Raw genomic sequence first — 18148 nt, 5'->3', positions numbered from 1 at the left:
CTCGTGTGATATTACTTATTTAACGGTTAATTTAACAACTCTACATGCACTTGGTCGGAACTAACTGTTGCGTAATGATATTTAATTTGTGATATACAAACTCTCCGGCCAAGGTTCGGTAACGGCAGCTAGCATTCAGGTATCTTTTGGTATCATTCAGCACGTACATTGTTCAATCTATTAAATCTTTTTCATTAGACTTGTTTCCCACCAAAAATTCAGCACCCATTTGGTTTTTTGTCGTCCCTATTTAAAGTAGAAATTGCGTATTTTCTGCCCAATTCCCATGGCGGGCAGTACATAATACAGATAACAAGTATCTGTCCTCAGGTCTGGTCCTTCCCTACATGTCCCGTTTCCTGTTCACCCAACAACCGATGTTACAGGTATTAAAGCTGTTTTGTGTTTATTCCCCAGTTTATTTTTCTTACCCTGTTGTTATTCATGTTAGGAAACTTAACAATAAGATAATTTTCCAACCAGTATGTTTTTGTTCAATTAACACATCTCTTAAACTATGGCGACAGATTTGTAATTGTACATTTGAACTATATATTTTCTGTTGTCTCAACCTATTTATTTTCTTTTACCAAACTTCTCTCATTGTGTGCATTAATAATAACATTTCTCTGCTGTTCAATGAGTGTAACAATACATACCTTTTTTGATATTAAATATTTAAGTTGTATTTATGTTAACCTAACACAAATTTAGGTTTCAAGACAGGATAAGCTAAGATGTACTCTTATTAATCCCACGGGGGGAAATTTGTACTGTTACAGTAGCAGCAGGATAAAGACGAGGGCAGGTATCAACCATCCACCCTCCCGGTAATTGCTGCATAACAAATGAAAAGCAGAGTAAGAACTGCCTAGAAATAGAAATCAAAACCTGATTGTCAAGCCTTTGATGAATACGTCTCAAGTCCACTTCCTCCACTGAGTGAGGCTTTTTCTATATGACACAGATGGGGTATTTTCTCTGTCCGATATGTGAACATTGGCTCTCCTCGAAGGGGTGTCTGTCGTCCCTATCCTTGACATTGAACTTTAGTATGTTGGATGGTTTGTTTACTAGTACAAAATCTTCTTTTGACATAACAGTCAGGAAAAGCACTGTTTATATGGCAAACCAAACCACCCACACAGTTTATAGGGCAATGTTGCATAATAGGTACTAAAGTATAATCGGATTATACGTCAGTACCCAAACCCTAATGATGGAGAATTCTTAACTGAAGAGTGGTTATAGCGGAAAATACATTTTTCTTAAGTTGCAGTAGCTGTAAGTTTTTGCCGGCTGAGTGGGTGATCATAATTCCACCATTAGTCAGCTGAATGCCACGTGACTAAGATGGAGTTTCCCCATTGGCTGTTGCTCGTTCAAAACAAATTGTCACATACGGTTTCTGGCAGGGCGCGTTTTCAGCCTGCAGCCAATTTAGCGCATTTTTCACTAGCTTTAGCGACCCAACAGCGGTGCGGAGCCTTGATTTATATCAACATCTGAAGGTTACAAGTCTTTATTTCTAATTCTTTCTGTTTGATATGTATCATTGGTCATAGCACTATTTTATTACAAAGCCACCTCTTAATCTGCTCCTGTTAAAGTTACTAGCCTACATCACGCATCAATAAAAACTCAAAACACTTCCTGTAAACATTTCAGATTAAAAGCCCTCTGGCATTTCAGTGGACAGAAACCCACATCCACAGATCCTTTCACCAACCATGGTATAAAGTAAATGAGGGTGTTGATTATTCTTTAAAACAGCTTAGATCCGTCTTCTGGATGTGTGACATGTGGCCTCAGTATTTTGATTTTGTCTATAAATGATTGACTTAAGGGATATGTTACGTTGTTTGTGTGATTTGGGTGATGAAGGGGGGTGGATTTGTGGCAGAGAGAACAGACGCTGGCACAGAGGTTCATGTCAGTCAGTCATGGGTCTTTCTGGGTTACAGATAAGGACATGGAAACTGTTTGTCTGCCTGAGTTGGATTGTGTGGTTGGGACGATGGCAAAGCCGTAAGTTTACCTGGATTGTCTCAAAAACTTACAATAGCATGTGTGTAATTTAGTTGTACGCTGCACACAGAAAAGATGTCAATGCCAACACATTTCAGTAAATATTAGATCTTGTTGTTCTGCTGAATTGTTTGAGTGCTGAATGTTTCTGTGTCTATAGACAGTACATGGTGGCTGTTCCTGCGGTTCTTGAAGCTGGAGCTGAAACCAAATTCTGTGCGAGTCTCCTGCAGCCCAACGAGACTCTGGTCATGACCGTCACTCTGATCTCCCAAGTGAAGAACACAACCCTTCTCAAACGGACATCCAGTGAAGAGTTTCATACCTGCACTCACTTTAAGGTCAGCTCCAGAGAAAGGCGTTGATTCATTTCCTCTATTCCACTTTTACATTTTTTTGAATGTGTGCTAATTTGTTAAATATAATTATCAGTTTGGTTTTGCTTTGTTAACGGTTTTCCTGGTTTCTATACAATATCTTTCTCTCACAGGTTCCTGTAGTGCAGAATAAAGAGGTGCAGAAGTTTGAGGTGGAGGTACGAGGCGACACATTTTACTCTAAAGAAATCAGGAAAGTCATGATCAAAGCCTATCAGCCAATGACATTCGTCCAAACAGATAAACCAATCTACCTCCCTGGACAAACAGGTAACCCTGATCTTATCTATGGTGTTTAATACTACTGCTCGGTCACATAGTTTAGAGTATTTTTCTAAAGTAAAAAATAAAAAGCAAGATGAGAAAAAACTGTAAAAGCTTAATTTAATCTCTTTGGATTATTCTCAGTGCATTTCAGGGTCATTACACTGGACACAAGGTTGAGACCTGTCGGTCAGCTGGTGAGTATTTGAACAGCATCTCCTTTCTTCTATTTCATTTACAAAGGATAGTGTTAGTGACACTCTGTGATAACAGTGCAGGTTTTAAGTTTTGCCCCAGTGAACCAGAGAATCAGCTCCTGATGGATCTCTGGGTCGATAGTCCAATCAGGATCCCTTTAGGTTGACCTGCCTGTGCTGATTTGAAAGTCCTCAAACATTTTTGCTGACACTGTGATAAATATATCGACCCCTATCCACTAGTTTTTCATTTTGTAGCACAGACTCCAGTGGACAAATCTAGAAACTATCATTTTAAAAACTAAAGGGAAACATGCCAGTGTCATCAAGTGCTTTTTCATGGGGGAATGTTGGGCCTGAGACAACTTTTTGTTATGAAGAAAGATAGTCTTTAATCTTCACAGACTGTCTTGGACTTACTTAAATAGATGTAGACTGAAAGGAAAACATCAGAGCACAAATGGCTCATTACAAATGCATCACTGATTTCTTAAATAAAGAAAATGAAGTTCAGTTTATCACTTTAACATGGACTCATTAGGAGTCACTAATGAGCCAATACATGGTGGCAAGACACAAGCCAGCTCGTCCCTTAACAGATCTCTCTCCTTTTTTTTGCAGTACGATGTCATTGAAATTAAGGTAAGGTTAAAATGCCACACCTTAACACACAAAGTTTCCATGAAACTGCTTAGAGTAATTATGATATTGTTCACTATGAGGATGTGATCTGAAAGTTTTGTCCTCCATCTTTTTAGCAGGATCGCCCCATTAGGGCTGATCAGCCTTTCTGAGTTTACATGTTCTCCTCTGTTCACACAGAAGACGTAAGATGCATGTTGTGTGTAGAATAAATGCATAAATGCATTTCTTTTATTAAACAGGATTCTCATGACAACAGGATTGGGCAGTGGCTAAATGAAAACTCGAATGGTAAAATATTGCAGCTTTCCTACTCTTTGAACTCTGAGGCCCGTGAAGGAACCTACCACATTTCTGTGTCAGTTGATAGAAGGAAAACCTCTCACAGATTCAAGGTGGAGAAATATGGTAAGTCATTGTATGGTTTTTTTTCCATTTTACCTCATGGTTTGGAATTAAACAAGAATGCTGACAACAACACTTTTCCCCAGTTTTGCCTAAATTTGACATGAAAATAAATACACCTGATGAAGTAAGCATTGGACAGGAGGAATTCAAAGCTGAAGTATGTCTAAAGTAAGCACCTGTCTTTACAAATGAGAAACTACACTCAGATTGGTGAATGAATGAATGTTGACTACAAAGCAGTTCACTAGAGTAATGAACGTTTTTGTTATTTGCATTTAATCAGATATACATATGGGCAGCCTGTGCCAGGCAGCGTTGAAGTTAAGGTCTGCCGAACTCTTACCTCCTATCAGATAGACCAGAAGGACCCATGCTACAAGGAGACAAAGCAGGTACAGTTACTATAGCAATAGTCTCATCTCTCTGGATTTACTTATAATCTTTAGCAAAAAGTACTAGATAAACAGCTATAATAGTTAAAAGTAAAAGTACAAATAGACATAATTGTTAGCTAGAAGCACTGGATAAATAGTTAGCTAAAGTTACTAGATAAACAGGCATACACAATACACAAATGACCAAATGAGCAGTTGACAGCAGATTTTACTTTCAAAACCTATTTATTGGCTGGCCAGTTGAAAATGGCTTTTATGGATACCATTGAACTTTTACAATATATATCTCAGCCATATACAATGTCAAGAAAAATAAATACCTTTGGTTTGTGAAAAATAAATGTTACTTCAACTCTAACCAGTTGAAAATGTAAAAAGTAAAAAATAAATAAAACAATAACATTAAATAAATAAAAATAATAAATAAACATATAAAGATCATCTAGATGGGGCTGTAGAGTCAGTGGCAAAGTTGAGTAAGTGTGAGTAACGTAACACTAACAGCGTTATATAGTTTACACTCACATCACATCTGATTACAAGTGTGAACATTAAAATACTATTTTTTACCTAACCATCATGTGGCGGTGATGCATTTGCGACAATAAAAAAAAGAAAAAAAAGAAAAGAAATTTGAAGGCGTGGCGGCTATGATTTAGCAGTGGCAAGCTGCCACTGCTAAATGAATGCAGAGGAAACACTGCCCTGTATAAACCTGACTAAACTGACCCTAATCTTATATGAAAAAATTACCTTAACAATATAAACTGCTATGTAAGTAATAGTGAACACAAATGAACATTTGCTCAGTGAGCTACACTGAGAGAGATATTTTATTGAAAACTAAGTCAAGCCAAGCTTAATAAATTAGTCTGTATATCTGTACATACACACACACTTTTCTGTATATCTCACAGTGTACACCTGTATACTTGAATTGGTAATCACATGCTTGATGATCTTATAGACAGATAAGACAGGCTGTGCCACTTTCACCTTCTCACCATACATGCTGCAAGGGAAATTTGATCTCTTTACCAAAGTGGAAGAGGAGGGGACTGGTAAGTGTTTGGATACTGTCTATTCAAAAAGATAATTATATGTATAAAAAAACCAATAGTTGTACAGTAACAATGAGGTTTTCTTACAGGTATTTCATTTTCACAAAAAAAGAATATAGGCTTTTCTTATAAAGTCGGGACGCTGTCCTTTATTGACACGCCTAAGATTTATCAGGAAGGATCAAATGTGGAGGGAAAAGTAAGTGCAAACTGTTTTCTTTGCTTCTTTAGTTTCATTTTGTACACAGTGGAACTCAAGCCATGTAATTCCACAGTAATACACCTTTGGGCTTCCAACAGGTTAAAGCAGTTCACTACAATAATACACCCATTCCTGACATGGTGGTCTACCTGTTTGAGGGGAGAAACAAACATTCAGCACGTCTGCTACAGAACCTCACAACTGACAGTGATGGGATCGCTGCTTTTTCATTCAACACAACCAACCACAAAGGGGACGTCAATCTGTATGTAAGTAAGAAGATGCACTATAACTACAGCCTGTAATCCAGGAAGATGATAATGCAAACCAAAAGCTCCATCCAACCATGTGCTTGCTCAAGTTTCTCCTTCACAAATCTTGGAAGTGGAACAGAAAGTTGATAATGCCGCTGATTCATTTACAGTGTTTCTTTGCTTCGTTCTAGGTAAGGAACAAACTGGAGCCAAGATACCCAATTATTGGAACTCCATTCTATGAGGATGGACATCATAAAGTGTCTCTGGCCCAGCGTTCTACTCCTGATACTAAAACAATCAGCTCCCTGGAGGTGAGGAAGAAGGATGAACCACTTCCCTGCGACAGAGAAGAGACCATCTCCATCCGATACACAGTAGTGGGAGAGAAACAGGCCTCTGTGGATGTGATGTATCTGGTGAGTGATGGGTGAAAGATTTCTCAGTGTGCCCTACTAATACTTTTATGACAGAGATGGAATAATACAATTATTCTCTCTCAAATCCTCCAGGTCTTATCCAGAGGAGCTATTGTCATGCAAGGATTAAAAAAGATTGAAGTGCAAGATAATTCAGGTGGGCAAAGACGTGAATGGTGAATTTAAGGAATGACTTCTATCTGCTCTGTTACAGTATAAAACAAAACTGTTGACATCCCTGTGCAATATCACCAACATGATGATGACAATGATTCAAAATTATACCAACCCTACAATAGTTTTTTGTATTATTTAAGTCCAAGTGTAGGGTACTTGATCTGTTGTACGATTAAAAACAAACAGGTTTGAAGTGAACTCAAAATCTGGGACCTAAACTGCAACAAAGGTGGATTTAACGGGGATATAAAAGAACCTGTGAACACCAAAGCTTTCTCAGTTTTGGTCTGGGTTGTGTCTAATGCAATATGGCTCCACATGGTAAGCAACTGCCAGAACCATAAGAAAACAGATATTATGATACTTTATAAAGAAGAAGAAAGAGAGGGTACAAGAGCATCAGTAGGCTAATAAACATAAGCTGAAAGCAGGGGTATACCCTTTACCCTTACGGTACTGAGGGGGGTCATGGGAGTTTGACCTACATTCATTCATTTCATTGATATATGGAGGCATGTGGTTGATGATTGTTGTTCATAACAGCTGGTCTGTTATTTCAGTGACTGAGGGCAAGGTGTCCTTTCAGCTGGAAGTGTCTCCAGAGGTGGCACCAGTCATCCAGATAATAGCTTATGCAATCCTCCCCAGTGAAACAGTGATCGCAAACAGGGCTGACTTCAAGACTGAGAAATGCTTCAGTCATAAGGTCAGTACCGAAGTCAGAGTCAGATATAGTATACAATAGTTGATGATATAGAAGGTCAATATGTAGCCTGAAGTCAGACGGTTTTTATCTACAGAGGACATATTTTATTCTCAGTTATCAAAACCATCCTAGTTATCAGTCGAGATTTGATAATATCAAATATCAGGCCTAAGCCTAAACTAGATGAGAAAAGGCAGGAAAAATGTGACATGTGAGTCTTTTTGTCAGAGTGTTAATCATCCCAGATGCTGCATCAGTTGTCTTCCACTATGGCACGCTGCACGGGATAAAACAATCCTTTGTCGTGATCAGAGCTCATTTTGTTTCCAGTGTCCCATTATTGGGCAGATATTACGTAGTCTGGTCCTGGCTGAAAAGATAAGTAAATTCATACATGCATCTTTGCTAAGTCTACTGAGAGTTATTATCAGGGTTGTAAATTTTTCCTTTGCTGCAATTTTTTAGTGTATTTATTAACACTAATCATATAAATTAGGAGTACAGCCACTGTTGAGTTAATGTGAAAGCAATGCTATTAAAACCTTCCTCAGAATTGCATTTATGTACTTACTCTGCAGGAAGCAAGGGGTCTGGCTGTGGACCTTTGTTGCATCTCCCTCATTTCCTGTCATCTCTCTGCTGGTGCTAACTCATAAAGGCAAAAAAGAAGCTGAAGCATAATACATGTTTTTGTCACATTGACAAGATAAATTTGTCCGTGTGTCAGGTGTCGCTGGAGTTTTCTCCGTCCTCAGCCGTCCCAGGAGAGGAGACCACCATGCAGGTGACGGCCCAGCCAGACTCTCTTTGTGGCGTGAGCGCTGTCGACCAGAGCGTCCTCATCAAGGAGCCAGGGAAGATTCTGAATGCAGACAAGGTAACTGCTGCAATCAACCATCCGCCCACTAATCCTTGTCAACAATTAGGGAACAACAGGAAGCAACTTGAAGCAAGACAGCCTATAGATTCTTCTCCCAAGCTCTTCCTGGTAGATCTCAAGGCATTCCCAGGCCAGATGGAATATTTAGTCCCTCCAGCATTACTGGGATCTGGTCCATGGTCTCCTCCCAGTCGGACATGCTCAGAACACCTCCGCTGTGAGGCGTCCAGGAGGAATCCTAATCAGATGCTCAAACCACCTCAGCTGACTCCTTTTAATGTGGTGGAGAAGCAGCTCTAGTCTGAGCTCATTCCAGATGTTTGAGCTCTGAGGCTGAGCTCAGTCACTCTTTATACAGCTGTTCACTGCTGTTTTCTCCCACTTGTGGAGCACTTTATTATTCTGTTCTTAAAAAGTAAGTATGAGTCTACTTTGGCAAGTACACTAGGCCGAGCCAAAAGTACCCCAATTGTAGGCACTTCATCAAACAACAAACTTTAGTTGGTTTACCTTGAACCAGAACTTTCTTTTCAGATACTTGACCTGTTGCCTGTCAAAGAAGTATCCCAAGTTCCATCTGAGGTCCAAGATCATATAGAATGCTTGACGTGGAGACGAATTTACTTTGATCCACACTATGCCAAGAAAGATGATGCCTTTAGTGTGTTCCAGGTAATTCTTAAGCTACATTTTTAATATTAATATACAATATAAATAATATTAAGACACATTAAAGTGTTTGTTGTTGACCATGTGATTAACTTTTCAGTGATGTCTCTCTGTTGATGGATTCTCTAGAGTGTAGGACTGAAGATGGCAACTAATTTGATTGAAAATTCTGTATGCATCATAATACGTAAAATGTTTAGTAAACACTCCGGTAATTTTTTATTTATTTTTCTCTCTATCACACTAATGTTTTCAGCATTCATTTATTTCACTGTCATTTTTGGTCTTTGTCTCTGAAAGAATATTGTGTGGTGTCTTTTCAGGTCGTTTGTTTGATAACCCCTCATTCAGGTTCACGACCAGTTCAGCTTCCACTCATCATAAGCGTGTTGCGTACTCTCGTGTTCGTACACTGAAAGTCGAGTCTGAAGTTGAGGCTCCGCCAATACAGACAGTCCGCACTTTTTTCCCTGAGACCTGGATATGGGACCTGGTAGATGTTGGGTGAGCATCTATCACAAGCCTTCTCACATGATATTGTTTGTAGTTTTGATCACCTAAATAAGGTTCTACCTTTTGTACCAGAATGTGGTTCTTTTTTAGTAATGTAATGCAAGACATTTTGTCTTGTAAGGCATTTTACCTTTATGTGATAGCACACTGTACAGATTACAAGAGGGAAATGAAGAAGCGACAATTCCCCGACTAAAACATAACTGGGAATATTCTGGTTACCTAAACACTAAACCTTCAGTACAACTCAACAATGTTTAAAACTGCACTCATCAAGTTTTTCTTATTAACAACTGACCAAATGACTGTGTGCAATGTGAAAGGGCTTACACGTGATCACCACCTACACCAAACACCAAACTGTAGCTTCCCTCAGCTGTGCAGAGCAGTTTAACATCTTTTGGCTCATTGTTTTGGTTTTACTGCCAAACAACTGTATTGCTTTCCTTCGCTCCCACCATCATCAACCCCATTAAAGAGGCCCGGTTGAGTTTTATTACAGACAGAAAAACTTAGCTGCTATGAACGTGGATTATTCAGCAGCAAAAGAGCCACATATTTCCTTCAGGAGTTGTTGAAGACCAAGCTAACGGAGATATTTTTGGACTTCACTGGAATTGCATTTCAAGGTGGATAAAATTATGACTCCAGAAATGAACGCCAGTGTGTCTCTGTGTCTGCTGGATGTTTAATAGGCAACAATTTCACCATTCACAACTTGTTAGGTGATAATATGCCAGTGTCGTGTTCACGCCATGTTCGACTGTCCACAAGTAAAACAACCAAATGAATGAATACAGCATTAAGTTTTTATTATAGCAGAATTGGCGATGGAAAAAGCTTATGAACCTTATAGAAACTATGTTTATTTAAGAAAATGTTTGTTGATTTACCACTCCCTGTTTTTGATGGTTATGAAACAGTTGTAAAGATTAGTTTGAATGCATTTTGATTATTGTAAACTGATTTTCTCAGCTGTGTAAATCATTTAGGTTGTTTATTCAGCATGACAGATGATGCCTGATTTCCTTTGAAAAGAAGTAGTGACTTTCTAAAAATACGTGTCTGTGTGTGTCTGTTGATCCAGAGAGACTGGAACAAAGGATGTGTCCTTCACCGTCCCAGACACCATCACCACCTGGGAGACGGAGGCTTTCTGTTTGTCCCCTCAGGGTTTTGGCTTGGCTCCCCGTAAAAAACTCACTGTCTTCCAGCCTTTCTTCCTCGAGCTCACCCTGCCCTACTCCATCATCCGGGGGGAGCACTTTGAACTGAAGGCAACCACCTTCAACTACCTGTCCAGTTGCATCATGGTAATGTTTTTTTACACATACAATAGTGTGACAAATGAACAGGATTCGTGATTAACATTTGTGTTACCTGGGGTGTGTTTTCAGTTTATGAACTATACTGTTGTCTTGGTTGAACAGGTCACTGTGACTCCAACACCCTCCTTAGATTACACCCTCACCCCCCACTCTAGTGACCAGTACACATCCTGTTTGTGTGGCAGTGAGCGCAAGACCCTCAGCTGGATCATGGTCCCCTCATCCTTAGGTGAGGGTCAAGCTTTTATCTACTCTGGTGTTGTCAGCTAAAAGGTTTACAGACTGCCAGGGTGGACAACCTACTTCTCCTCTTCACCAGCATGACTGTAGACCGGCAGGTCAAAATTTTAATTCATTATCCTGGAGTCCCTCAATACACCAGCTGACACTATCAAACCCAGCATGTCCTGTTGATCCTGTATCTGTGTTTTTACATTTACTCCCAGCTCTAGGACCTCCTGGTATTCTTATTATTAATTAGTTTAATTAATAATTAGTTAATTAATTTTTGACAAATTTATGTTCTCATTTTGACTTGTTTTTCCAACTAAATTCAGCACCGTACATCAGGGGTTCCTCAAGGCCCCATCCTAGGTCCTCTTCTCTTCTCTATTTATATACTTAATTGTCAGTTTATTAGACACACCTAGCTAAAACTAATGCAGTGTACAATATTACATACAACAGCTCTACAATAAATACTACCTTCATGATGCTTATAATGATCCATTTTTATTGAAACTATACTGTGTTAGGTGTTTCTGTTATTTTGTCCACTCTATTTATATATAAAAAAATTAAATCAGGTTTCACACTCTATTTGCTGATCTTTTTAGGGGTTGTAAATGTGACTGTGTCTGCTGAGGCTGTGGCATCCCAAGCTTCATGTGACAATGAAATTGTGACCGTGCCAGATAGAGGTCGTATCGATGTTGTGACACGATCGCTCATAGTAAAGGTTGGTGCCTTAAAAAGAAGATAACAAACAAACATTTAAACCAAAAACATTATTTTTTTCATTTAATATAAGAAAACATGTTATGTTATGTTATGTTATGTTATGTTATGTTATGTTATGTTATGTTATGTTATGTTATGTTATGTTATGTTATTCCCTCCCTCCTTCCCTCTCAGGCTGAAGGAACTGAGATGACAAAGACCCACAATTGGCTGCTCTGTCCAAAAGGTAGGAGGAGTTGATGCCAGTATATTTCCTTCGGATTGGGATGAATTGCCATCGACCATCCATTGAATCTAAATGACATCTTTGTTTTGATTGACTGCTACTTGAGTTTCTCTCTAAAACTGTTCCCTGTCTGTGCACAGGAGAGGCTTTGACGGAGGAAATAGACTTACAGCTCCCTGAGAATGTGATAAATGGATCTGCTCGTGCTTCAATATCAGTCCTGGGTAAACTTTGTGCAAAACATTTTGCCCACTCTGACTATCACTGATGTTCTCTGTGCAGTGTGTCTTTGAAATTTACAATCAGGTTAGTTAAATGTCAGTGTTTTTGTGCAGGTGACATTCTGGGCCGAGCCCTGAAAAACCTGGATGGGCTGCTCAAGATGCCGTATGGCTGTGGTGAGCAGAACATGGCGCTCCTGGCTCCCAACATCTACATCCTCCAGTACCTGAAAAACACACAGCAGCTGACTCCAGCCATCCTGGAAAAGGCCACCAACTTCCTGACCAGTGGTGAGTCTCTGTTCGCTTCATATTGAAGAACAACAGCGAGAAACTCAGACATTCAAACCCGCCATGATCATTATTCACCTGTTGCATCGCCATCAAGTTCAGTTTGGTAAAATATAAATAAAAATGAAAAATAAAAAACTTTCAAATGAATAATTATAATATAATAATATATTATATATATATATATAAATGATAATTTGTACTGTTGTTGCAAACAAACAAATATGTTTTCAATAAGTACTTTCATGGAAAACATATTTGTATCTTTGCAACAACAGTACAAATATAAAAAAGAGATTACCTGAATTATAGTTTCCCTCACACCATTTGTACTTGACTGGAGTCTGGAGGCTTTGCATGATGGATTCTGATGACGAGCTTTACTATTAAAAAAAAACAAAAAAACTATAAAAATACAACTCAAATTGGGAAACTGGCATTGACACACGATTAATGAACCCAGGTAATCTCTTAAAAACTGGTAAAATACAGACTTATAGCCAACTGTGTGCAGAAGTGTGTGGTTACTCTGCAGCAGCCTAGTGTTGTTTGCATGTGATTTAATGAATCCCCAACCATCTTCAGCTGTAGAGTTTTGCCCATACAAGATAAAGTATGAGATTCTAAGCAGAGCTCAGTTCACTCTAAAATTATATAAATGCATAAACACAAATTAGTACTTTTCTAATTTATCTAAAAATACAATCAAATTATTACCTTAATATCAAACACTGTATCAAATCTGAAAATGTTTGAGGATCACAGCTGGAATAAACATGTTGTTATTGTTACACAGGCTACCAGAGACAGCTGAACTACAAAGACAAAGATGGTGCTTACAGCACATTTGGGACAGGAGCAGGAAACACTTGGTGAGAACATTTATTATGTTACTTATTTAATTATGTCAAAGATTAAATTACGTTGATTTGATTCCCTTCAATAATACATAATGACAAAATAAAGGAAAAGGAATTTTCACAAATTTATTCAAAATCAACAACTGAAATTGAAAAATGAAGCATGGTGGTGGCAGCATGATAATATTGGGGGGAGGGGGGCTTCTCAGTGGCAGGGACAGTCTGAAGTGAGGGAACGGTGCAAAGTTTGTAGGGACAAAAAAGACTCAAAGCTGTAACAAAGGAGTTGGAATCTTTTTGGGATACAGAGTGTGGACTGATCCATTTAAAATAAATCTACAACACAATAAAGTGTGATGGGGTGGGAATTCTTTCTGAAACTTCTGTAGATACAATTACTTTTTGCTATGCTGTACAATTAAAGGACAATATGACCTGATAATGTACAATATCCATCCAGTGTTGCAGGGAAATACAATGTTCAACTTTAAAGCAGTTCCTACACCAAAGGCAAATACAGTAATACCACTAATGTGAAGACTTTAAAGTATCACTGGGGCATTACAAAAGGTGCCTCTGCTTGTGTCAGTTATTGTCTAACCTTGTTTTGATGTCCTCAGGCTGACTGCTTTTGTGATGAGATGTTTTGGCAAAGCTCAGTCTTTCATCTACATTGACCCGGCAAAGATCCAACAGTCAAAGACTTGGCTGCTGAGTAAACAACAACGCAGCGGCTGTTTCCAGAAGTCAGGAAAACTCTTCAACAACAGAATGAAGGTAAGCTGACAGCACTTGTACAGTCACTATGAAGCTGAAGAAGCGAACATACAGATCAGACTGGAGGGGTAGAAATATTTACTTTCACTGAGTGACATCTTGCTGCAGCTTCAGTTAAATGCCAGTTCATTCACAGCTCAGTAATAACTAACACCAGAGGTACGGTGATGATGACGAAGTCTGATTGGTGCTTCCTCTCTACAGGGTGGTGTGTCTGATGAAGTGACTCTCAGTGCTTACATCACTGCTGCCCTCTTGGAGATGTCCGTTGATGTTGAGGTGACTCTTTCCATTGAACCTGTAACTATTTGGTAGCACTTTACATTACAGCTTGATAATAACATGGTAATAGTTCTATAATAAAGAGGTAATTATTAATTAATACTGTGTTATTACCTAAATAATCACCATGTAATACATTGGTATTAACAGTGGGTATATCTGGGTCATGTTAGACTGAAATGTATCTAACAGAATAATAAAGGGTCAAAAACATTACACTGAAAATAAAGTTCTTCCTTTGCCCTGAGCGTTCAACGCACTGCACCTTAGGAAAACACATGTAAATAGACAAATAAGAAAACAATTTTAAAAACATCTTCACCAATTTGACAACACAACAGAAGGGTTTCCAGGGGACGCTAAAAAGTGATGAACCCGTCTGCATTTATTAACATTAACGTCCCAGTCAGGTCCATCACAGTAAATGACAGATACTTTCTGCTCATTGGTATGAAGTCTATAATGTGAGAGACACACAACAGACTAATAATAGTAAACGTAAGGAAGCTATTACATCCAGATAGTGTCTGATCACCGATATGATCAAATAGAATCTGCTGTCAGAAGAATCCTGAGATTATAACGAGGGATGATTTCAATCTGTTACAGGACAATGTGGTGAAGAAGAGCCTGTCCTGCCTCAGGGAGTCCATCGGTGACCTCAGCAACACCTACACTACAGCTCTGCTGGCGTACGTCTTCACCCTGGCAGGAGACACAGAGACACGTGATCACCTTCTGCAGCACCTAGACACCGTCGCAGTGAAACAAGGTGAGCCGTCCTCCTACAGGAAGTCATTCTGGCTTCAGTTACTGTGAACGCAGCTCATCTCATGCCTGTTTGTTTGTGATGGCTGTTTTTAGGGGGTCTCCTCCACTGGTCTCAGACAGCAACAGATACTTCAGCCTCTCTGTCTGTGGAGATCAGCTCCTACGTTATGCTGGCTAAACTCAGTGCCTCCCCCACTCCTGAAGACCTGGGCTACACCTCTGGCATCGTCAGATGGTTGACAGGCCAGCAGAACCATTATGGAGGCTTCTCCTCCACACAGGTACAGGACATCAATGTAAACATACAGTGTTCTCTTCTGGGAAACAACGTTAATGTCTGTGGCTTCACTGGTGTCTCGTGTCCTTACTGTGAATATATAAACTAATAACACACCCCTCTGTTTACCTCATACCACACCTGTTTACATTCACTGATCACCACACATTCAGAACCACAACAGTGTTATTACCCATTTACTACAAATCACATTTAATATTACTTTCTAGTTTTGAAGTTCTTCTCTGACACTCGTTAATGTGTCATCTATGAACTGTAACGGCCCTGGTTGGCATCTGTATCTAAAATTGATATTAAAAATGAACACACTGAACGTAACCTGCCGTGAGCCGTCAAGAGCGAGTGAACAAAACAGGCTGTTAAGTTGCTGCTCTTTTTGTCTTGTGTTGAACAGGCATCAAATGTAAAGAGGCTTGTAAGTGTCCACCTCTGTCTTTGCATCTTTTTGTTGCCTCAACATGATGGGACAGTCTCTCATCGACGACATTGATGCTGTTGCACTCAGCTGTGCACAAAGAGTGAGGAAAGTGGTTAAGAAAAGAATGGAAAAAAAGACAAGTTTCTACATCGTCACACCCCCGGCTAATTACTGGGTGAAATAGGTGACTGATAGACAGATTCTGACATTGTAAATGTGGCTTCAGATAAATGATCCAACAGCCACTTTGCTTAAAGCATGAAGAAGCCTTTGGTGCCCAGAGATAAATCTACATTTAGAGACACATGAAACATGACTGAGTTGCTGTAAGTTTATAAGTGAAAGTAAAATATATTTGTTTAGTTATCATTACGTCACAACAATGATGTTTATTACTTATCCTCTTGTAATGTATCATTACATGTGTGTGTGTGTGTTGTAGGACACAGTGGTGGCTCTTCAGGCTCTGGCTCTGTACTCCACTCTGGTGTTCAGTCCAGAGGGTTCGAGCACAGTGACCGTCCAGTCCCCCAGTGGCCAGCTGACATTTGATGTGAACCAAAACAACAAGCTGCTCTACCAGGAGAAGACGCTGCCCGACGTGACGGGACAGTACAGCCTGGAGGTGAAGGGCACTGCATGTGCTTCAATGCAGGTCAGTGGACATATAATTAGGTACAGATACATCGATGCCCGACATCAGAGGGACTGATCTTTTCATTGCCAAATAGTTCAACGATATTTTAGTTTAATTCAACTCATGCAGCTTCAGTCAACTTCTGGTCCGTGTCATGTCAACATAACGCCAAGTCTGACTGTGAGTACGTTTACATGCACACTAATGTCCCTGCTACAAGTCAATGCCGAACACCAGTGCTGCCATCTGGTGACGTCATTGGGACATAGAGTATATTCATCAAAGCTGCCTGGACTGGCGACTGTGTGAGCAAATAAACTGCAAAATAAGTGACAGCCTGAAGGCTAGTGACCCCTCCTCTTCTGTCTGCAGACCCCTCTTTGTGAAGTGCCATCATTAGGTTTATTTAACAATGTAATGGGTGTAATGACATGTAGGACATGGAGTGGGACAGACTTTGATGTAGATGTCTAAAATTAATTTAAAAAATATTCCATACTAAAATATTCCCTCCAACTGGTGGTACTTGAGCCAAATCCCCTCGTTGTGTAAGTTTGTCCGTTTCAAACAGCAACAGTCACCAACACGTGAAAACAAATTCTTCAGATTCTTTTTTTTCGTTCACGTTTAATATGACGAACCGTTCCCCAGGTTTCTCTTCACTACAACATCCCAACTCCTACTGACGTCACCACTCTCAGCGTCAAAGTAAAACCAGAGGCCAGCTGCATCAGCACATCTCACAAGCCCAGACTCACTCTGAACGTCACCTCCTTGTGAGTAACCAACCAGCAGGTCCACCTTCAGTTAGAGAGGAATACTGCAAGTGATCCTCTGTAGCTGCCAGTGCTAAATACCTGTCTCTACTGATACGTCTAATACAACTGTGTAAGGTGTGAAGGACTCACGTTGTTATGGTTCTGATGCAGATATAGTGGAAAGGAGACAACTACCAACATGGTGATCCTTGATATCAAAATGCTTTCTGGCTTTGTCCCAGACCCAGAGTCTCTGAAACGGGTGAGTTATTAGAGAAACTTTGAGCTCAGTAGAAATTGATGAGTTTTCATGTGTTGATGAAGCTGAGTATCGTCTCCTCACAGCTCCAAGGTGCTTTGCTGGTGGACCGTGTTGAACAAAAGCAAGACCACGTTATGGTCTACATTCGGGAGGTGAGAGGAATTCACAGTGGGGGATCAACAGATGGTGCTCTCCAGATTTGTTACTGATCGTATCGTCTGTTTTTCTTCCAACAGTTACCAAAGGACATAGACATCAACCACAGCTTAGAGCTCATACAGGAGCTCCCAGTGCAGAACCTGAAGCCAGCCGTGGTCAAGATCTATGACTACTACCAGCCAAGTAAAACTGATACTCAGTCCTCCTACACACACCATAATCCCTTTCACACAGACCAAAACTGAGTACTTATCAGAATTGTAATGCTGAGTATAAGTGTGAAATGTGTTGGACTGTTGAACAAATGAAGAAAGTTTGATTTAAAAAAACAAAACAAAACCATCTCGCTTCCTGTTCTTTTTCCTCTCAGGTGACCAGGCTGAGACACAGTACATCTACCCTTGTGCTGCAGGTAACGATCCTTAATGATGCAATAACACAACAATATTTCTTTCTGAATAGATTTATGGCTGAAAAATCTAAACCACAAACAGCACCAATGTCTTAAACTACTAAGAATCTTTCACTCGTTATATTCAAAGTATGTTTGTAACATACTGTAGACTAAGTCCTCACCGTGGATTATATCTTCTTGTTCTTTTGCAGCTTAAAGAGAGAAGTGTGGTCAGTCATCAGGTTGTCACGGTTACCAGCATATTTAAAAACACCAGCATTTTTATTAGAAACATTTTGTGTACCTTGTGAAAC

At 39.6% G+C, this 18148-nt stretch overlaps 1 protein-coding gene across 1 annotated transcript; it reads left to right on the top strand.

The window, feature by feature from the left end:
- Positions 1 to 1906: 1906 nt before the first annotated feature.
- On the top strand, positions 1907 to 18089 carry LOC111650623 (alpha-2-macroglobulin-like). Its single transcript, XM_023400533.2, is given in 37 exon segments — positions 1907 to 1998; positions 2001 to 2028; positions 2189 to 2369; positions 2519 to 2675; positions 2814 to 2866; positions 3488 to 3508; positions 3751 to 3916; positions 4000 to 4084; positions 4200 to 4308; positions 5279 to 5372; positions 5462 to 5571; positions 5673 to 5843; positions 6020 to 6247; positions 6341 to 6404; positions 6985 to 7130; positions 7858 to 8007; positions 8545 to 8682; positions 8809 to 8890; positions 9003 to 9183; positions 10280 to 10505; positions 10623 to 10749; positions 11357 to 11478; positions 11655 to 11706; positions 11847 to 11930; positions 12042 to 12218; positions 13015 to 13090; positions 13699 to 13855; positions 14060 to 14134; positions 14747 to 14909; positions 15002 to 15189; positions 16067 to 16279; positions 16913 to 17037; positions 17191 to 17281; positions 17365 to 17433; positions 17518 to 17623; positions 17811 to 17852; positions 18047 to 18089. Coding segments are annotated over 37 exon segments (4317 nt in total). The 5' UTR covers positions 1907 to 1943; the 3' UTR covers positions 18052 to 18089.
- The last annotated feature ends 59 nt before the right edge of the window (positions 18090 to 18148 follow it).

The sequence above is a fragment of the Seriola lalandi genome, unplaced genomic scaffold, assembly GCF_002814215.2.
Source record: "Seriola lalandi dorsalis isolate HSWRI2012SDOR001 ecotype SW California unplaced genomic scaffold, Sedor1 jcf7180002052652, whole genome shotgun sequence".
NCBI classification, from domain to species: Eukaryota; Metazoa; Chordata; class Actinopteri; order Carangiformes; family Carangidae; genus Seriola; species Seriola lalandi.
The sequence above is the reverse complement of the archived record's forward strand: the minus strand, read 5'-3'. Positions and strand labels throughout refer to the sequence as shown.